This window comes from Pseudonaja textilis, chromosome Z (genome assembly GCF_049901715.1).
Source record: "Pseudonaja textilis isolate UNSWEBS1 chromosome Z, rPseTex1.2, whole genome shotgun sequence".
Taxonomy (NCBI): domain Eukaryota; kingdom Metazoa; phylum Chordata; class Lepidosauria; order Squamata; family Elapidae; genus Pseudonaja; species Pseudonaja textilis.
Genome location: NC_142008.1, coordinates 40,999,636 through 41,022,900, shown reverse-complemented (window position 1 = coordinate 41,022,900; position 23,265 = coordinate 40,999,636). Strand labels below are relative to the sequence as shown.

General features: G+C 38.2%; 1 protein-coding gene across 1 annotated transcript in view; it reads left to right on the top strand.

Annotated features, from left to right (window-relative positions):
• Positions 1-23,265, top strand: part of RFTN1 (raftlin, lipid raft linker 1) — a 189,670-nt gene that overhangs the window by 61,482 nt on the left and 104,923 nt on the right. Inside the window, 1 exon segment of the mRNA XM_026708274.2 lies at positions 12,898-13,081. Coding sequence (XP_026564059.2) covers positions 12,898-13,081 — 184 coding nt within the window.

The following is a 23,265-nucleotide window of genomic DNA, read 5'->3' as shown; positions in this document are numbered from 1 at the left end:
CTAGAATTACAATTAAATAAAACAGTTGCAGGAAAAAAAGATCATCAATCTCTTTATAGACAATTTTTAAAATGTTTATGAAATATACTAATTGTGATAATAAATGCCCTAGATTTAAAGACATTGCACTTTTTCTTAAGGGATGAGACCAGTTTCTTATTGGAAGTGGTCTCATCCCATGATGTTATTTCATTTCCATTGTTTGTCATATTATAATTTGACTAACAAGCCCCCGAAATATGATGCTACAAAAATACAATTTTTTACATTACATTGCTTACAAAAATATAATTTCAAAATGATAAGCAAACATGTAAAATAGTGCATGGTACTTGTTTCTGAAAATTGCTTACTATCTAATACTTATCTGTCAAGCTACTAACTCTCTTTCTCTCTCAACAAATCGATGATAGCAAAACTGAAAGGAAATGTAAAGGGTGCAGCTTGATAACAAAAAGTCAGACAATAATGAAACATTTTATTTAGTGAACATGTGGTGAAGAACAATGAAAATAATCTTGCAAATATGTTTTAATTTTAGCTATTGATCATTTGAAAAGCTTCATCAAGGCAGTCAACCCAGCTGGTTAAAAAAAGAAGTAAAGCTACAGAGAAAAAACAGATGCTGTTTCTGAGCACAGCTTTCTGAAACAAATACAATACAGTACCAAAATAAAAATTATTCTGAAACAGTTCCAAACTTCACATAACAGCAGCTTAACAAGAGACCACTTATTGTGCCATTCTTTCCTTCTCTTTCTTTTTTCTTTTTAAGATGCGGATTACAAGTAGAGGTCAGTTTGTTTTGCATTTTAATAAACAGAATGATGGGAGATAACAAATTAATTCATACGATAATACTCTTTATTATTCTTACATAAGAAAATGGTTGCAAATTTAGCTGATAAAATGTATCAGAAGCAGATTTATTTTTATTATTTCATTATTACCTTCATCATCCCTTAACTTTTTCAAGATTAATTTCTAGACTTCATACTTTATTCATAATTTTCAGATTAATTTCTTTTGATATTTTAATTTGTAAATATGTGACATCTATGGAACTTTTCCTATTGGAATGCCTTAATCTTTTTAATATGTGAAGGCTCCCTGTTATTTGAAATGAATTTGAACCTGGTGAGAAGTTTGTTGCTTGACACAAATTTCAGCATAATGATCAAAGATACAGTTCATATGAGAAGCTAATGAGAGTTTTCCATTGCCTTCTAAGATATTTCTTTCCTCCAGGAAAAAAAAAAGCTGTATCTGATCTTTGGAAATGTGCAGTCTCTTGATTCCTTTTTAATATTTTTTCTTTGTATTATTTTGCATGAATTGCTGACAAGAACATTTCAGTTTACAGCTGTACAGATAATTTGTACTCAGGTTTGTTCCCCCCCCCCCCCCAAAATGGGCAGAAGCAAAAATGGGATTTATTAAAATAGATGTCTTACACATAAATAGGAAACTTAAAGATTTAGCTTGAGCTTAAATTCAAGTCATTTTATAGATTATTTCACATACAGAAATTAAGATACAATAATGTTTTATTCCTCATTCTTGTATATGACCTAAGTAAAGTAGATTGGGTTGAAACAGTAAGACAGAGGTCTGTTTGAGATCAGTGGATGAGCTTGTTGTCATTTGAAGTAAAATCCTAAATCAAAATACACTGAATAAAGAGGGCAGAAGTATAAGTAATGTCTATGATTTGAAATCTCAATTTTAATTTCAAAGTACTTTATGCCAATTCATGATTTGTAATAAGTATGTCAGGACAATAGAGGGCAATGTTAGAAGTGAAAAAAAATAAGTGCAAAAAAGACAAAATATGGGAAGAGCCAAGTAAAATCACATACAATTTCCAGTCAGACTCATGGGTTGTAGGAACAAAGAGGAGTCAACCTCCCTTAAGTATTTTTTTTATTTTGTCAAGTGATTAAAAGATAACACGTATAAGTATAAAAATAGTTATGAATACATGAAATAGATACATATAAGAAAAATAAAAAGAAACAATAGAACAGGGACAGCAGGCACGTTGGTGCGCTTATGCATGCCCCCTACAGACCTCTTAGGAAAGAGGTCAATAGTAGAAAGTCTAAGGTTAAAGTTTTTGGGGTTTGGGGAAGAAACCACAGAGTCAGGTAGAGTATTCCAGACATTGACCACTCTGTTGCTGAAGTCGTATTCTGCAATCAAGTTTGGTGCGGTTTAACTTGAGTTTGTATCTATTGTGTGCTCTTGTATTGTTATGGTTGAAGCTGAAGTATTCATTGACTGGTAGGACATTGCAGTATATAATTTTATATACTAAGATCAGACTGAAGGCGGTGTAGTTCTAGGTTTTCTAGGTTAGAATTTCAAGTCTGGTTGCATAAGGTATTTTGCAACGAGTAGAGGAGTGGAGAACTCTTCTTGGGAAATATTTCTGGACTTTCTCAACTGTGTTAATATCAGATACGTAATGTGGGTTCCAGACTGATGAGCTGTATTCGAGTATTGGTCTAGCAAATGTTTTGTATGCTCTAGTTATTAGTGTAGTATTACCAGAGAAAAAGCTACGTGAGATTAAGTTAACAACTCTTAACGCCTTTTTGGCTGTGTAGTTACAGTGGGCTCTAGCACTTAGGTCATTTGAGATGAGTACTCCAAGATCCTTGACAGAGTTTGGAATATCAACAAGGTCTTGACTATTCAGCTTGCATTTTATTTTCTGATTTCTTTTGCCAATATGTAAGAGCATTTGTTTCTTGAGATTTGAAATTGCCATTTGTTTGACCATTCTGATACATAGTCAAGATTTTTTTGAAGGGTAGCAGTATTGTTAGTGGTGTTGAATAGCTTTACCTCATCAGTGAAGAGAATGCAGTTGCTCTTAATATGATCACAGAGGTCATTTATATAGAGTATGAAGAGAGTTGGTCCTAGAACACTGTCTTGGGGGACACTACTGTTGACAGGTACAGAATTTGATAGGACGCTCCCAATTTTGACCATTTGTTGTCTGTTTGACGGAAATGCTTCTATCCAGTTATGCAAGTGTTCAGAGATACCATAAGATTTTAGTTTTAGGAGTAGTTTGTCGTATACCACTGAATCAGAGGCTTTACAGAAGTCTATGTAGATTGCGTCTATTGGTTTGCCCTGATCGAGTTGTGTAGTCCATATGTTTTTGCAGTGTAAGAGTTGCAGATTACAGGATAGTTTTTCTGAAACCAAATTGTTTATTAGAGAGTAGGTTGTTTGTTTCTAAGTGGAGGATAATGGGTTGGTTAATAATTTATTCCATGACTTTACAGGTGATGCAGCATAAAGAGATTGGTCTGTAATTTTCAAATAGGCTAGGGTTTCCTTTTTTGAAGATGGCGATAACCGTGGCTTGTGATCATAGTTTTGGCAAGGAGCTGGTCCTGAAAGATTTTTCAAAGATTATGTTTAGAGGTTCAGCTATGGCAGTGGATAGCATTTTTAAGAAGTAGGCATATATTCCGGCCGGACCAATAGATAGAGATGGTTTTAGACTGCATAGTGCTTTTTCAACATTGTCTCCTGTAAAATTGATTTGTATTAGATCATTGTAGTTGTCTGTGATTCGGCTAGGAAATACTGGGCATGATCCATTGCTGTTTATAAATACTGAGCCAAAGAATATGTTAAAAAGATTGGCTTTAATGGTGTCATCATTGCAGTCTTTACCATTAGGTCCTTTTAAGGGTGGGATGGACCTTGAGTCTTTTAGTTTGTTGTTTACAAAATTGTAGAAAGCGTGGGTGGAATTGGTGCGTAGAAGGTTTTCTTCTTGTTTAATGTGATAATTGATGCGTTCAGTTTTATCTGGTGGCATAAATTTTTGTATCGGCTTTTGAAGTTGGCAACATGACCAGATTTGTTTTTCCGCCAAAGTGATTTCTTTTTGGATTGAAGCTTCCTTATTGTTATGGGTAATTTGTTTTTTTTTCTGGTTTTGGGAGTTGTTATTGGTACATATAGTTTGATGATTCTTTTGACTTCAAGTAAAAATATGTTCTAATGGTCTTCAACAGTTTGGCATCCAGTGAATAGAAATTGCCAATCAAGAGATGAGAGATCATTGTGTATAAGATCATAGTTGCCTTGTTTGAAGTTATAATTGGGGATCCTATCGTTATGATGATTTTTGTGTGGACATATGTTGAGACAAAAGTCAATCATGTTGTAGTCACTGTTGGAAAGGGATTCATTAATTTGTATTCCGTAAATTGAACTCAAACTATTGCAGAAACTGAGATCGAGGTAGTTGTTAAGTCTAGTATTGTTGGTTACTAGTTGTTCCAGTCCCAGATTTGTTACAACATTGTAGAAGGTTGCATGTATGGGTTCAGTTTTACATTCGTTTAGGGTCCAGTTAATATGAGGTAGATTGAAGTCACCAAGAAAGATAACAGCGTGTGGGCAGGATGTTGCCCATGTTAGTATTGAATTTAACTTGTTTACATGTTCAATGTCATAATCAGGAGCTCTGTAACATAGTAAGAATCGAAATGTGATATTTAAGGACAGTTCACAGATGATGGCTTCAGGAAGAGCAAGCTCCTGGGTAACTTGGATGTTTTTTAGATGTAGGGACTTTTTATAGAAGATAGCAATTCTACAAATTTTGTAATCTGATCAGTAAACATGATAGTCTCTTACTGTGGTAATGGAGTCAGGGAGAGATGCGTTGAGCCATGTTTCACAGACAAATATGATGTTGAATTTAGCTGTATTTAATAAGAGGAGAAATTCAGGTATTTTATTCACAAGGCTTCTTGCATTGAGTAGCTTGCCTTTAAGGCCAGCTGTAGTTGGAATTGAGGTAGTTAGGGGTGTGCCTGCCTAGTCTTGGGTGATTATTATTATTTATTATTAGCAGGTTGAATCCAGTGGGAATTCTCCACATTTCCTCCCTTTGAATTCTGATCTGAGACTGCTTTGAATTCAGCCTAGATTTGGCCAGCAAAATATTATCTCTAGTTATTTAGAATTAGGCAGTCTCTGTGTATAGACAGTAATGTGTGGCAGAGATTGCTTTTTAATGGTAAATCTGGTTTGTACTTTCACAATTTGTGGATATGTCCAGGTGCTGCATTCAACTGGAAGACTTTTAAGTTATCTTGCACTATTTTAAGTTCACTGCTAAAATCAGTTGGTCCCTGGTTTGCTTTGGGGTTACAGCTGTGCAGTTTTAAGGCCTTTGTGAACCACAAAAAAGATTGGAGGGTAGGTGCTGTGCTGATTATGGACTGCTCATTCCTGATTTAAAATTTCAGCTGCTTAGCTGGTAATAAACAATGGCCTTTTACTGTTCCAGAAATAGTAATATAGTAAACTACTTGCATAACATATTGGATTGAGATTAATAAAGGGTTTTAAAGATGTAATTTATTGCACATTAACTTTGTATAGCAGAGAGCTAGTGCTTGGACCATTTTCAGGCTTGTTTGTATGTTGTATTAATTGTTGTTAATTCAACACCTTGAGTGTTGAAGAAAAATGGAATAGTAGGAGTACAATATGTGATATGTTTCAAAAATTGCCTACTATCTCTCTATAATAGGGTAGCATGGAAAGATGACCTATACCACGTACATGGAGATCAGCATAGAATCATAGGGCTGGGAGAGAACTTGGAGATCGCCTAGTCCAATCCTCTGCTCAAGGCAAAAGTTCTTATTCCATCCTAGACAAATAATTGACCAATCTTTTCTTGAAAACCACCGAGGAGCACCTACAACTCTAGGAGACAAACTGTTCCATTGACTTACTGTTCTCACTGTCTGGAAGTTTGTCCTTTGTTCCAAGTTGGGGAAGGAGACTTAACTGGGTTTACTTTGATATTACTTTAATCTTCATTTCTTCATCCTCCTATTAAGAATATTAATGCAAAATCCAATACCATAATATATCTGGCATTTGAAATGAGTCTTGCTTTTGATACTCTCATTGGCTACATTTTGGCACTTTTCATTGCATCAGCTCAGGCCCCATGATTTAAAGGCCAACTACAGCTAGTACAGCTTGCATTTCCTAACACTGTGATAAGAAGATATTACAGGTTTGGGGTTTTATTTCTGCTTCACAAAATAGATTACTACTAACAATATAGAAGAATAGTAGCTGTTTAAATGGGTCAGTGTAGTTACATTTGATCAATAACACGCAGGGCTTGCTGTCCTTTGACTTTAGCCCTTTTCTAGTCTGCTAGAAACTGCCTTAACCATACTTTAAATACCGGCTGTATTTGCATCCAAATTTATTTTTTAAAAAGTTTTCCAGTGTCTTCTGAGGCATTGATCATATTGGCTCCATTATTGGATTTTATAATATTTGCTAAAGCATATAATAAGTACTTTTAAAAAGCTGCATTGTGAACTTGGCACAATAGAACTTGAAGGCTTTAGATGATCGCTTTTTCTTTCCATGAGACAAACCAACAAACTCTTATGTATAGTGTTTGTCAATATCATTTAAATATATCATTGTGGAATCTTGTACCATACTGTACAATGCTTAACTAGCAATGAACAGTATGTTAAAACAACTGCCACACAGCCCAGCAATTTGGAAGGCATGTCTTTGTTCCGTAACCTGAGCTCCAGCGATCTTTGAAATGTAAGTGTGCTATCAGTGATGTAGATAAGGAGCAGAGTGTGGGATCCAGAGGGGGTTGGAAGCAGGCATCCCAAGAAGCAGGAAGCGAAGCACAGATAGCCTTCAGGGGATAGCAGAGACCTTGGGAGGCCCAGGACGGGGCCTGTACTACACCTCCCAGGGCTTCCACTGGAGCCCCTGAGGCACCCCAAACTCAGTTTAATGACCTACTTTAATGACTCTGTCAGAAAGAAATGGGACGGAGAGTAGTAAATAATGTGACAACTTCACTTCATGGTCATAAAAGCATCTGACCATAAAGAGCAGGTTAAATTACTATCATGAGTCAAGTATTAGCTGTGTAGCATACTGAAAAAGATCTTGTCATTATTGGAAATAGTAGTATGTATGTTATAACTCTTCTCAAAATTTTCCGCATATTTCTAGATAAAATAATTTAGGTAAATATTTTATTAATAACAGCTAACTATCTTTCTGCCCCTTCTTACCTCAGAGTACTTTGGTATAAAAATATCAATAAGAGACCACAACCATAACATGATTGACTTTTGTCTCAACATACGTCCACACAAAAATCATCATGACGGAATCCCAATTATAACTTCAAAAAAGGCAACTATGATCTTATAAACAACGATCTCTCATCCCTTGATTGGCAATTTCTATTCTAGATGCAATACTGTAGAAAACCATTATAACATATTTTTACTTGAAATCAAAAGAGTCATCAATCTATATGTACCATTACCAACTCCCAAAACCAGAATAAAAAAAAAAAATTCCCAAAACAATAAGGAAGCTTCAATCCAAAAAGAAATCACTTTGGCAGAAAAACAAATCTGGTCAACTCTGGTCAAGTTGCCAACTTCAAAAGCAGATACAAAAATTTATGCCACCAGATAAAAACTGAATGCATCAATTATCGTATTAAACAAGAAGAAAGCCTTCTATGCACGAATTCCACCCGCGCTTTCTACAATTTTGTAAACAACAAACTAAAAGACTCAAGGTCCATCCCATCCCTGAAAGTAAAGACTGCAACAGCGACACCATTAAAGCCAACATCTTTAACACATTCTTTGTCTCAGTATTTGTAAACAGCAATGGATCATGCCCAGTATTCCCTAGTCGAACCACAGACAACTACAATGATCTAATACATATCGATTTTACAGGAGACAATGTTGAAAAAGCACTACGCAATCTAAAACCATTGCTATCTATTGGACCAGACGGAATATGTGCCTACTTCTTTAAAAAGCTACCCACTGCCATAGCAGAACCTCTAAGCATAATTTTTGAAAAATCTTTCAGGACCAGCTCCTTGCCAAAACTATGGTCACAAGCCACGATCATCCCCTTCTTCAAAAAGGGAAACCCTAGCTTAGTTGAAAATTACAGACTAATCTCTTTATGCTGTGTCACCTGTAAAGTCATGGAATCAATTATTAACCAACCCATTATCCTCCACTTAGAAACAAACAACCTACTCTCTAATAAACAATTTTGTTTTAGGAAAAAACTATCCTGTAATCTTCAACTCTTACACTGCAAAAACATGAACTACACAACTCAATCAGCGCAAACCAATAGGGGCAATCTACATAGACTTCTGTAAAGCCTTTGATTCAGTGGCACATGACAAACTACTCTTAAAACTAAAATCTTACGGTATCTCTGGACACCTGCATAACTGGATAGAAGCATTCCTGTCAAACAGACAACAAACGGTCAAAATTGGGAGCTTCCTATCAAATTCTGTACCTGTCAACAGTGGTGTCCCTCAAGGCAGTGTTCTCGGACCAACTCTTTTCATACTCTACATAAATGACCTCTGTGATCATATCAAGAGCAACTGCGTTCTCTTCACTGATGATGTAAAGCTATTCAACACCACAGACAATACTGCTACCTTTCAAAAAGACCTTGACTATGTATCAGAATGGTCAAACAAATGGCAACTTCAAATCTCAACAAATAAATGCTCTGTCCTACATATTGGAAAAATGAAATAAAATAAAATAAAATACAGTCTGAACAGTCAAGACCTTGTTGATGATCCAAACTCTGTCAAGGATCTTAGAGTACTCATCTCAAATGACCTAAGTGCTAGAACCCACTGTAACTACATAGCCAAAAAGGCGTTAAGAGTTGTTAACTTAATCTCATGTAGCTTTTTCTCCGGTAATACTACTATACTAGAGCATACAAAACATTTGCTAGACCAATACTTGAATACAGCTCATCAGTCTGGAACCCACATTACGTATCTGATATTAACACAGTTGAGAAAGTCCAGAAATATTTCCCAAGAAGAGTTCTCCATTCCACTACTCATTGCAGAATACCTTATGCCACCAGACTCGAAATTCTAGATCTAGAAAACCTAGGACTACACCGCCTTTGGTCTGATCTAAGTATAGTATTTAAAATCATACATTGCAATATCCTACCAGTCAATGAATACCTCAGCTTCAACCATAACAGTAGAGCAAACAATAGATACAAGGTTAATCGCACCAAACTTGATTGCAGGAAATACAACTTCAGCAACAGACTGGTCAATGTCTAGAATACTCTACCTGACTTTGTGGTTTTTTTCCCCAAACCCCCAAAACTTTATAACCTTAGACTGTCTACTATTGACCCCACCCCTTTCCTAAGAGGTCTGTATGCATAAGCGTGCATAAGTGCACCAAAGTGCCTACCGTCCCTGTCGTTTTATATATTTTTTATTTTCCTTATATGTATCCATGTATTCATAACTGTGTTTTTACTTATACCTATTATCTTGTAAAAAAATAAAGAAGATATATTAGTAATTTAATTAATAAAGGAGAATATTTGTAGCTCAGGTTAAAGAGCGGAGTCCTTGGTACTCTCTGAGCTTGGTTGTTTTCTTGCAGATGTTTCATTACTCAAACTAGTAACATCATTAATGCTAGTAAGGAATGGGATTTGCTCTGTTTATATTCTGGTGGCTTCCCCTGGGGTCATCTTAGAGGTACTTTGGTTTACTGTTGACTTGTTTGGCAACCAAACAAGCCAATACAGCACAACCAACACAAGCTCTAAAAAGGATAACACTGCCATACATCAAGAATTTCTCAGAAACTATCAACTAATGTTGGTAATGAAACATAAGCAAGAGAACACCAAGGGCCCCTCAGTAGTTAATTCATCAGTTCGCATATTACACAATGATCTGAACCAAAAGAGAGAATAAATGGTATTAATAACAATTCATGGACTTATTTTTTCTGGCACAGGTGAGAAAAAGAAAAATTGAAGCATTGTTTTTATAATCAATATTATAATAGGTTTAAAAAAATTCTGATACAGTTTGGCTGAGTTTTAGAGTATGTATCTACAACTCTGTGGCTCTGCATAGCTTTTCATGGGGAGGGACAGATACAAATTTTAGAAACTCATATTGAGACTTGGAGGTTGTATGGAGATCATTCTTCTCTCTCCTTGGAAACCCTGTATTATTCAATCTAGAGCAAATTCCAAATTTTATTTGACTTAATTTAATTAAATTAAAAATTAGAATTTGATAGCCATATTTGGATATGTTCATTGGCCAATAATCAAAAAGAGCTATATGTGCCTGAACATTTTTGCTTGTAGGATCAAGGTAATAAAATTAAATAATCTTCGCAATGAAATACTAAACAAATGGCTGATCCTTTCTTCTTTGCATTCAATTTTATGGCTACATTTGCACTGTTCCTTTCCCTTTTCATACAAGATTCTCTGTTAGTGATGTATACTGTGATTTCCCTAAAGCATTGTTATTTTTAGCAGGACGGTGCTGTCATACATGCTTAAACAATTTCTCTAAAATTTTACAAGTATTTAAAAAGTCATTAATATGTTAACAAAATCTAACAGGCTTTCACTTTTCTTTTAAAGAAATCAGGAAATGCAGAAAATATAAGCATTGATAATTACTTTTATAACAACATCTATTCAAAAACCGTTGTATGTGATACAATAAACATCTTGGCTTATGTATATTTCCAAAAATGGTCCCTCATTCACATGAGGTAGAATTTAATTGGTAGTCCCAGGGTTTTATTATTTCTAACTTTCATTATACCAGTAATAGCTTATACTTATCTATACAATATTTTTCTGATGACTGTTATACAATTACAATAAAAAAGAGCTCGCAGACAATTCTTGCTTAACAACCATTCAATCAGTTGCCATTTGAATGGCAATGCTGAATGAATGGTACTTAGACCCAGTCCCTGAAGTTAATGTCTGTTGCAGCAGCTGTCTAGTCATGTGATAAAAACTTGGACATTTGGTGGCCTACTCAAACTTACAGTCACAGGGGTGCTTCAACAACTTCCCTCTCCATGTCTGACCTATTGTTCACCCTTCACAATGGCATTCCTTGGAATTGTAGCACTGAGGCTGAAATAGTTTGGCCTTCAACAGTCTTAAATAGCTTAACCAGTCTTAACCTTCAGGCGTCTACTTCAGTGCCAGTGTCACTGGCATTGCTGCTAAAGTAATATCTCAATCCCTGTGTTACAGCCCATACACCCCGCACCCCAGCATGAAGTTCCAGCCATCCCCATTGCCCTTTACTTCTTACACCCTGCTATGCCCAGATGATCTTTGGTGTCTTCCTTCCACTGCTGATAAAGTATACCTGGCCTGACTCGATATGAGGTAGTTGCTGGGTATACTCTAGAGCAGTGGTTGCCAACCTGTGGGCCGTGGCACACTGGTGGGCCTCGAGAAAATTTTGGTGGGCTGCAGAGAAATCTCACCCCCAGAGCATCCCCCCCAAAGCAATTAATCCAGGCTTCGCAGAAGCACAAGGCTGTGCAGCCCACATGGCCCACGGGAACCCTCCCTGCCCACTCACTCCTTACCTGGCAAACTTGCCTGCTAAATTGCTATTTTTCCTTTTTCCGACCCCCAGCTGTTCTGCTGTGCCGGGAGGTTTAGATTAGCTAGGAAGCAGGAAATGGTTGGATTTCTTACTTTCTAGCTAGTCTTTAGATCTTTGGCTCTGCTTTTAAGCACAGCTGAACCTCCCTTAGGACCGAAGGTTCTATTATTCAGTGCAAACTCACGGCAAGCAAATTTTATGTGACAGACTCAGATAGCCGATGGCAGATAATCACTGAATGATTCTGTGAGCAACTCAATCTGCCTGCTTGCTTTGCCTGTTTTTGGGTAAAAGTTGCTCTTTTTTTAATAAAAATTCAATAGTTACATACATGGTGTGTTGTGAGTTAATTTTGTGAATTTGCTTGCAAGTAAATTTTATGTGACAGACTGAGATAGCCGATGGCAGATAGATAGATCTCTGAATGATTCTGTGAGCAACTCAATCTGCCTGCCTGCTTTCCCTGATCTTGGGTAAAAGTTGCTCTTTTTTTATAAAAAACTCTTGCAGCTACAGCCACTTTTCCCATATTCAGTAAACTCAAGAACCTTGAGTTCACTAGGGAAATTCAATAACATATTTTAGAGACTTCGTACATTTTATGTATTTATTTACTGTACTTATTTATTTACTGCCACAGTCATAAGATTCTGTGGGAATTTTTTAGGATTACCAAGACAAATTAGCAAAAAATTTTGTGTAGTTTTTACACATCAGCTGTTTTTCTACCAACTTTTAGTGGTCCAATTTGGAGATCTTTTTATTGAAGGGTGACTGCCAGAAATAGGCTGAAGCTTTCTTGTCACAGTTTAGGGAAATGGGTGACATTCTGTAGTTTAAATTTTTGGCAACTGAGTGAGTAATATAAGATGCCTTCCAATTCCATAGAGCGTTTAGTTAAATTCAGATATGTTGTATGTCTGTTCCTTGTAGACTGGAAAAGAAAGAACAGTGTATCAGAAAAAAGAGAAAATGCGGGTCAGAGAATGAAACGGTGCTGTTACCTATCATGGACTCTGTTCTGATCCTTAAGCATACCCATCATATTGTCAGTGATACGGTACTTTATGATGTTTATCAATTTTTTATCATTGATATCAACAGCAGATATTTTAAATCTCAATGCTGGTGTATTTTATTTCAGTTTATGGTTTTATAAATTAGATTACTGAAAATGCCCCCCATTTTCCATTTTTAAGATCAGCTTATATCAATGGGGGCTATTGTGTTTCACAATGTGGCAATTTTTTGAGTTTTCTGTACTGATTAAAATATACTTGTAGAGATTTAAAATATTAATAATTGCAGAAAATTAATTCAGGTCTATTGGTAAATCTACCTTTTTGTTCCAGTGGAGTTACCAAGATCAGCAATAACCAAGCTGTCTTCCTTACGTGATCTTCCACTTCAACTGCAAGATTTCTACTATCAAGGCTTCTGTTTGGCTACCATCTATCCCTTTCTGCAATCTAATAAGAATGAGAAGACAATTCAGGAGCAAATCTTCAGGGCTGTACTGATCAAGAAAATGGAAAGGTAAATATGTTTTGAGGAAGGGGGAATAAAAATTGACAGATTTTTTGCTGAGCTTTGTTCCAGGTCAGAAATTATAGCAGTGTCACATTATTATTCTGCTATGAGCTATTCAGAGTATCCAGTGATGGGGAGGTGCTTCAGTCCCTTCTAGGAACCTGGGCTTAAACTTGAGGACACTCCTCCTCCTCTACGAGACTCCTCCTTAGCGTCCCTTTCTTCAGATAGGTTGTGTTATTGTTTTCCTGGTCAGAACAGAACACTGGCGATTTAACTGATATAGCTGATTTATTTCTCAGGTCAGGTAAAACCATAGTTTCTGTCACCTACCCCCACCACCCCTGGGAACCTCCAAAAGTCATTTTGCTTTCTTCAGATAGGTTGTGTTATTGTTTTCCTGGTCAGAACAGAACACTGGCGATTTAACTGATATAGCTGATTTATTTCTCAGGTCAGGTAAAACCATAGTTTCTGTCACCTACCCCCACCACCCCTGGGAACCTCCAAAAGTCATTTTGCTTGTTTTTTTTTTTTTACGTTCCAGCCTCCTGAGGCTAAAGCCTCAAAAACGCGGAGGCTTATCTTTCCAAGCTGCCCTGAGGCTAAAAGCCTCTCGTTTCAGAGATGCTGCCTTAAACTTCTAAACAAGGAGGCTTACCTCTCTGATCTCCCAGCCGGCTGAGTAAACGCTCTGTCCCTTCGAGGTTTGAAGCTTCAATTTAAAAGTGCAGCCTTTTTTCTTTTTATCGAGGCTCAAAGCCCCAATTCAAACAGTACAACTTTTTTGCCTTTTATTACAAGGCTTTCCCCGCGGAACACCTCAGGGCAGGGAATTAGCCCCTGCGCCTTCCCGCTGAGCGGTTTTGCTTTCAGCAGGCCGGGCAGTGATAGCTGCTTTTGTTTTCATTCTGCCACGAGGCGGCCGCCATTTTAAAGGCCGCGTGGTTAAAATTGCTGAGTAATTGTTACTGTCTGTGAGGCAAATTACCCAACAAGGTTTCCTTTCATGGGGACCTGGGAGGGGTGTGTGCCTATCACCAGTCCACTGGATAAAAGAGGACTTGAACTGCTGGATTCGACAGGCAATAAGTGCAGCTAAACTGATCTAATTATCAGTTACAGACTTCTGTGCCCTCATATAGGTGCCGGATCTGGAGGGGGTGTTCTGGTCTCCATATTTGATATTACAAGTACTTTATTCAAAAATGGACTTGAATGACTTAAATTCTACAAATCTTTTAAGTTATTAAAAGATGTATGTGTGTGTGTATGCAGGTCTTGGTGTGTTCGGGTCTTTTGCTGTGTAAGATTGAGAGTATCTTGGCAACTTTTCGACGAGGTCCCAATCACCATCTTCAGGCTGGTGCTTTCGGCTTCCTGCTTGTGCGAGCAAAGTGTGATCGGAGCTGCCGTCTCCCTATATATACTGGTGAGGAGGTTGGCTGTGTTGTCAGTTCTTGATTGGTTGATGGAGTTGATGTTTGCAGATTGGCTGGCTTTCTTGTAAGAACATGTATGGCTGAGGTATTGGCTGTGTGTCTATCCGCCTCCTGTGTTGTAACGACCTGGGTAATGGGCTGTGTGATGACCTTCTGAGTTCTATTGTTTTGACACCCTGGGTCTTGTGCTGTAATCTCCTGGGTTGTAATGACCTGGACGATGACCTTCTGAGTTCTGTTGTTGTGACATCCTGGGTCTTGTGCTGTAATCTCCTGGGTCATTGGCTGTGTTATGACATCCTGAGGTTTTGTGGTGTAACCTCCTGAGTTACGTGATGTGATACCTGAGCAGGTGGCTATGATGTGATATTCTGGGTTTGGGTTTGGCTCCGAGTTTGAGGCCTGGCTATGTGTTCATGGCATGTGTCAATTTGCTTGGTTTGGGGGTCAGAGTGTGTGGCAGCTGGTGATGCAGCCGTGGTCTGGTTTCTGGATACGGTGGTTGCCTTTCATCTATGGTGTGAGTCTGGGTTTGAGTCTGGTGAGGGAGATTGGTGGTGGCATCATGTGTTGTTATGGGTCTTGTGTTGGTTTTTGTGGCTGGGACTCGTTTATTGATAAGGACTAGTTTCCAGATGTCTAGTAGGCGGGAGGTATCACCCCATTTATTCATGTTATGGGGGTGTTTCTCTATTTCAATGGCTTCCCTGATTATTCTCTTGTTGAAGTGTTCAGTATTGGAGATTAATTTGGACCCCTCAAAATTAATTTCATGTCCTGTGGCTTTAATTAGAGGCACCACAGATAAAATCAGCAAAATTCTCCACAGGCACAATATCAGGACAGCCTTTGGCACTGACCAAAAAATAGCCAACATCCTAAGAAACCCCAAAGACAAGATCCAGCTAGAAAACCAAGGAGTTTATGAAATACCATGCAACAATTGCCCAGCCACATACATTGGACAAACAAAGAGGAGAAGAAATGCACTCATCACAGAACATAAGAACGCAGTCAGAAAAGAAAATACTTCCTCCCTTTTCCAGCACCTTAAAACCACAGGACATGAAATTAATTTAATTAAATATTAGGGCACATCAAGATGTGGCTAAATTAATCGCTGCTGCAGAGTTTTCAGCAGACGCTACCTTCAATGTAGTTAAATTTTTCTCTAGGGCCATTGCTTCCCAAATTGTGTCTAGAAGGTTACTTTGGCTCAGGCATTGGCAGGCAGACGTCAAGCACAAGTGGCGGCTTGCCTCAGCTCCCATCTCAGAGAACAAACTATTTGGCAGTGCGCTTGAACCCCTCCTAATTGAAACCAGAACCAAGAAGAAAATTCTTCTCTTTCTTTTTCATCGATCAGAGTCCAGATCACCACAGCCTTTTCGTAGGGGTTCCTTTCGCCCCTTCTACCAACCCTACTATCAAAGACAGCCTGGATTCAGACAACAGACAGATAGAATTGAACCTGGGGACAGATATAGAAGGGGACTCCATCCTAGGAGACAATTTCAAGGAACAGGATCTAGGCCCTTCCGCAGATCCAAGTAATGACCGCAACGAGATTCCCATTGGTGGTCGCCTAAAAATGTTTGCCAACCAATGGGACTCCTCTACCACTGACGCATGGGTCCGGAACAAAGTACAATTTGGTCTGGCACTAGAGTTCAGCTCCACCCCCCCTGGATTTTTTTATGAAGTCCCCAATTTCCAGGGACACAGAAAAAAGGTTTCTCATGAACACAGCCATAGCACATCTACTAGAGATCCGGGCCATACAACCTGTCCCTTCTAATCAAAAAGGTCTTGGTTTTTATTCGCACCTCTTCGTGGTCCCTAAAAGTTCGGGGGGTGGTGGAGGGCAATCCTGGACTTAAAATATCTAAACCAATATTTAGTTTACTGAAAATTTAAAATGACCACTCTCCAATCCATCTTACTCAGCATCAGAAAAAAATGATGTCCTTACCTCTATAGACCTCACGGAAGCTTACTTACATATCCCAATTAGGCCCTCACATTTCAAATTCAACAATGTCCGTTACAAATATATTGCTGTCCCATTTGACCTAGCTTCAGCTCCCAGAACCTTTACAAAGGTCTTGGCTGCCTTGGCAGCATCACTCAGAGATAGGTCCATCCGACTTCAATGCTACTTGGATGACATTCTTATTCTGGCATCTTCCATCAATCAAGCAAATTTGAACACTCAAACTACACTTGTAACCCTACAATAACATGGGTTCTCAATCAATTGGTCGAAAAGTCATTTAACACCCTCTACTAGACTCATTCACCTTGGCGCCATCATTGACACCCTGGAAGGCAAAGTTTTCCTCTCCCCTGACAGACAAGAAAGCATTAGAAATTTGGCTCAATAGATCAGAACTCTTAGGAAAGTACAACTATGTCTCCTTTCTAAATTGCTCAGAAAAATGATTTCTTGTATTTCTATTATCCCTTGGGCCAAGTTCCATACAAGAACCCTGCAATGGTTCCAGTTACCACACCAATGCACTGGGAGAGATGTTGCCGGGATTTGCGTTAAAGTTTCATCATCCGTTCTCAGGTCTCTATGATGGTGGACACAACCTGAAATCAACAAGGGATGCCCTTTCAAGGATCCACACAGGTTGATTGTTAAAACAGATGCCAGTCTAGTGGGATGGGGGCTCCCACTTCCAATCACATACAGCGCGAGGCCTTTGGACGGATGCAGCGAAGGCACACAATATCAACTGGCTAGATCTGAGAGTGGTGTACATGGCATTCCGACAATTCCTCCTACATCTCCATTGCAAACATGTGCTCTTCTTAACAGACAACATAACTACAAAGGCCCATATCAACAAACAAGGGGCACTCATTCCATTCTACTAATGAGGGAAGCAGAAAGACTATTCCTGTGGGCCGAAATCCATCTTCTCTCTCTAAAGGCAGAGCACATATCTGGAGTAGCGAATGTACAAGTGGATTGGCTCAGCAGAGCCACATTAGACCAATCAGAGTGGTGTCTGGACCCCAAGATCTTTCTGGAGGCTACTTGGAGTTTGGGCCAACTGGTAGTCGACCTGTTTGCCTCCCCACTCAGTGCACAGCTTCCCTGATTCATTTTTTTTTTTTTTGAAAACAATTTTATTGGTTTTTTAACAAGCAAACAAACAAACAAAGACATAAAAACATAAGACATAAGAACATAGAACATCTTTTCCAAGAACTACTTACGACATCTCATTTAAGTACAATATAATTCTAAATTATCACATTTCCACACATAACTTAATAAGCATCTTATATATTCAACTTCATATCTTATTACTGTATTCCACCTTCTTACTTTTCCTTCCTTTATTTCTATTCAGTTTTATTCATTCATATATTTCATCTTACTATATTTCATATTGTTACTATTTAGTATGTTCTTATCCATAAACTGACAAGACATATAACATAAAAGAGTATAAAACTTCTTTTTAGAAAGCGACTAACCCGGGTTGTAACTTTTGGTACAGACTTAAAATTAAATTCATGCTCAACTTATATACTATTTCATATCTTATTTAAAATTCTACATTTAACAAATATCTTCTCCCTCTTTTCACTCTCTTAATTCTATTTTATTTATTTAATCTCATTTTAAATCATTTCACATGTATTTTTGTCTGTTCTTTTTCAATCCTCCATTTGTCTTTCTCTTAAACACAAACTTTTTCCTGTAATGACTGGTTGAAGTATGACACCTTTCTATTTTCCCCCAAATTCAACACTTAAAATTAAACGTTATTTCTATTCTGATTCTGCTTAGTACATTCTAAATGACATTTTAAAATAAAAACAAACAAACATAGTATTCTTATAAATATTAAAAATAATATTCCCTAACAAATTAATTATACACATCGATTACACAGTCCCTACAATATTTTATTGACACATATTTCAAATACAAATATAAAATGCAGTCTTGTGTACCTTTGCAGAATCTCTATTAAAATTTTATTTTACCCTTTGTCTCTGAAAAAAAGTTGCTTATAAACAAAACAAACAACATCTTGTTTAGAACCTTTATAACTTCCCTTCGCTTTGTCCCTTCCTTTCTTGTCAAATCTAGCCTTTTTACCACCCCCCTCTCAATCTCGCACTTTTTAAACTCCCCTCTCAATTGTATTCCTCTTTTCCATTGCTTTCTATCATTATATCGATTTTCCACCTTTCTTTTCCCTTTCTTAATTGTTTTTTTAGAGCTTAAATTCTTGATTTTCTTCTCCTTTTTACCCTTTTTTAAAATCATATGTCCATTAAAGATGGCTTCTTCTTCATCGTCCCAGCCTCTTTCTTGTTGCATTTCCTGGTAAACAAAAATCGCCATTTCTAAGAAGCCAAAAATAGATCCAAAAGAGCCATCTTCCTCTTGCTTCAGTTTTTCAAACTGCATTTTCAATTCTTCAAAAGACACCATTGTGAACAGAAAAGGATTTATTTATTTTTCTTTTTTAAGCAGTCCAAATATTTTCTTAATCTTTCAAAAAATAGTTAAAGTCCCAAAGTCATTTGCTCTTCCTGGGGGAGAATTCAATTACATAATTCCAAGACATTTTTTGGAAGTTTTATTACAGTTTAGTCTCTAATCCTATAAAACTCCAAGCAGTCTCCTTCAACAAACATTAGTATAAATCATTTGCCTCTCTTCCTTCCCCCTTAAAGCAAAAAGATTTGAGTTTTAAAGTATCAAGATGAAAATATAATATATAATTTCCCCTTGGCTTCAATTTTAAAAGTTAATACCTTCTATTGCCAATACGGGTGTTTTGGATTTCCATCTGCTGCCTCCGTGGGAAGGAAAGTGAGGAGAGAAAAAAAAAAATTTTCCCTTAACTCTTCCACCGCAGCTTAACGATCCTTTGGGAAACAATGTATCACTTGAAAAGCCAAAGTTCCAGGGTATTCAGATGTTAATTATTGTCCCGGTTCAGCCAAAAGCTTTCTCTGTTTTTTCTTTCTTCAGCACCCCTCCTGCGCAATCTTTTCCCGGGTGCCAGCCTCTTCATGGCGGCCATAAGACCGTCGCAGCGTCGTCTTGAGAAAAGGAAGTTTAAACTGGGTGGGGGGGGTCTGCGACACCCCCAAAAACCCCTTCCCAGAATTTCCCTATCTTCGGCTGTCCCTACAAGGCAGCCTTATCCTCCAAATCCATCTGGATCGGAGGCACTAAGACAGCGAGCACAGCAGGGATCGCGAAGGAACGCAAATCCCTGCGGTCATCGAGGCTGGCAAGCGGAAGTCCCACCCTGATTCATTTCTTGTTACCCATCGCAGGGAGCAGAGGACGTGAACACCCTCAAATGTCACTGGCCCACCGGACTGCTATACGCCTTTCCTCCCCTCCCCGTGAACACCCTCAGATGTCACTGGCCCACCGGACTGCTATACGCCTTTCCTCCCCTCCCCGTGATCCCCAAATTGATTCAGAAATTGCTGGAAGAAAAAGCAGACCTGCTATTAGTGGCTCTTTATTGGCCAAGGCGAGCATGGTTCATGGACCTGAAGGACCTCTCAACAGTACCACAGTGGAGGATCCCATCATCGGTCATATCGTTGTCTCAAGGCCCAGTGCTACACCTGGAACCCCAATGGCTAAACTTAGCTGTATGGAAGTTGAACAGCGATGTCTGAGAGATGAACACCTTTCTACTCAAGTTATTCACACTATTCAATCAGCTCGACGTCCTTCGACGAACCGAATCTATGAGGCCACCTGGTCTAGCTTCTGCCGTTGGTGTCAGAGGGTTCAGATAGACCCCACTTCCCCATCAGCAGCGCAGTTATTAGAATTTTTACAGGAGGGTCTAAACAAAGGGTTATCAACCAATACTCTGCAGAGACAGATGTCGGCCCTGGTTTTGGTCGTATCTTGGGATGATCTTACCTCCATATCTCATCACCCTCACATTCGCAGTTTTCTGCACAGTGCCAAGAACTTGACACACACACACCCGTAGTGCACCAATATCCAACTTAGGACTTAAATAAGGTACTATTGGCCCTTATTACAGGTCCTTTCGAGCCACTAAGGACCACCATACTTCAATTTCTACAAAGTAGTTTTCCTGATAGCAATTACATCTGTCCGAACTAGCTGCATTATCGGTACGCAAAGATGTCTGCTTTTTCCATTCGGATAGAGCGGTTCTCAGACCAGATCCTTCCTTCATTCCAAAAGTTAATTCGTCATTCCATAGAGCTCAAGAGCTGGTGCTCCCAATTTTTTGCTCACGTCCATCACACAGGCTCGAACATCAATGGCACCGCTTGGATGTAAGAAGGGCCTTACTCATCTACATAAGAGTGCACGGCGCCCTCCAGAAAGACAGAAGCCCTCTTTGTGTCTTTTCAGCCTAACACTCTGGGGTGAAAGGTTTCACCCTCTACTATAGGTAGATGGCTAAGGGCCACCATCGTATGGCTCTCTCTTGATTCCAGTGCCCCAAGGCATTACCACTCACTCCACCAGGAGGGCAGCCACCACAGCAGCATGGGCGACCCATACTACAATACAGGAGATTTGCTGAGCTGCAACCTGGGCTTCTCCATCTCCATTTATTAGAAATTATAAAATTGACGTATTTGCTTCTGCTGAGGCTTTATTTGGTAGGCAAGTTTTGCAGCAAGTTATTTCAGAGATAGTTAGGTCTGCAACCCAGACGGAGTTCCTCCCTTAGGACAGTGCCAAGTTTGGTATGTCCCATCACTGGATGCTCTGAACAGCTCATGGGAGAAAGGGCGTTGGTACTTACCTGATCGCCCGTTCTCTGTGAGCTGTGAAGAAACATCCAGCCCTGCTTTATTCCGTCTGGTAGGGGATCTGTTCCGGCCAAGGTTATTACATAGGCTTAAGCATATAGGGTATCAATACCTCAGCTTCGCAAAACTGGGGACGCTAAGGAGGAGTCTCATGGAGGAGGAGGAGTGTCCTCAAGTTTAAGCCCAGCCTCCCTAGAAGGGACCGAAGCACCTCCCCATCACTGGATGCTCTTCACAGCTCACAGAGAACAGGTGTATCAGGTAAGTACCAATGCCCTTTTACTGCATGAACATTTTTATAGGCTTCCAAAAAATTCATTGTAGAATATTTCTGCTTTCCCAACTGAGTCGATTCTGTGTCTCTGTTCTTGCCATATAAACATTAATCCTTCTGGGATCAACCATCTATAATTCACGTCTTTTTCCAATAATTTTTTGGTCAAAAATCGATATTCTCTTCTCATCTCTCTCACTCTTCTGGGCACTTGTTTTAAAACCATAATCTCTTTACCTTTATATTTCAACCCCTTATCTCTTGTGACTTGTAATATTTGTGTTTTAATAGTCTTTTTAGTAAATCTGACATGGATCTCCCTTGGTAGCTTATTTCTCATCGCATATCTTGTGAAAACACGATATATCTCATCTACTCCATCCATCATCTTTTCCTCTGTTATCTCCAAAGCTCCAGCCAGAATTTCTATCATTACAGCCGCCAAATCTTGTCCTTTTTCTTCCTCTATATTTTGAAATCTGAGATAGAATTCTGACCTATCCATCTCCCACTTCAACATCCCAGTTATATCTTGTTGCACCGTTGTTAATTTGCTAATAATATGTCCAATTGTCTCATCTCTTTGTTTGTCTTTCTCCTCGATTTTTTGGAGTCTCTCCTCCTGTTTCGCCATCATTTGTTGAAAATTTTCAATTTTTTCATCAGTCTTTGCAATTCTTTGTTCAATACTCTCTGTTCTTTGGTCAATACTCGTTTTGAGTTCTTGTATTCCTTGTATAATCGTCGCTAGATCCATTTGTACTTTATCTTGCTTTGCCATTATTGATAGTCGTCCTCCAGTTGATGGAGAAGCAGGAGCAGAAGTTGAACTGCCAGAAGGTAAAGTTTTCTTACTCATTTGAATAACTCAGGATCTTTAAGCTCCTTTAATCCAATTAATAGGGTAGCCAATTATAATCCAATTGGGAAGAAGAAAAACATTAAAGAAAAAAACCAGTAAAAAATAAAGAATCCAGGATTAAAAAGAGAAGGAGAAAAAGAAGATTAAAAAGAAAAAGGAGGAGATTCTTCAGGTTCTTCTAAACCTTAATCCTATTGTGTAATAGTCAATTATGATTCAAAAATAAAAATTAAGAATAGTAAAAAAGAAAAAGAGAGTAAGACCCAATAATATTAAAAAGCAATGATAAAAAAAGAAGAGGAAAAAGAAAGAATTCTTCAGGTTCTTCACACCTTAATCCAATTATAAGGTCTCAAAAAATAAAAAATAACCATAAAAATAAATAAGAAATGAAAATAGAAAATAGAAAAGGCAAAAATCCCAATAAGCAAAAAGAAAAAGGAAAACTATTCTGAGGCTTTCCCTTTAAAAAGAAAAGTAAATTTAAAAATTAAAAATAAAGTCAAACAAAAGAAAAAGAAAATAGATATACAAATATTACAAAATACTGTGGGATTGAAGAGGAGGGATGAAACAGCTAAAAGAAGGTAAAAAAGAAAGCACACTGCATCTTATTTAGTTATCCAAGGCTCTTATTATGGCTTCTCCACAAATTCCAAAGCCAAACTTCAAGTACTCAATTAATAATAGAAGTTCCAAAGAACACCTGTTAAAACATTCTCCAGTGTTCTTCCTCTATCTAATCAAGTTCCAGTGACCTTGAGAAAGGATTCCTTCACAGCCCTTTCAACTTCCAATAAAGTATCTT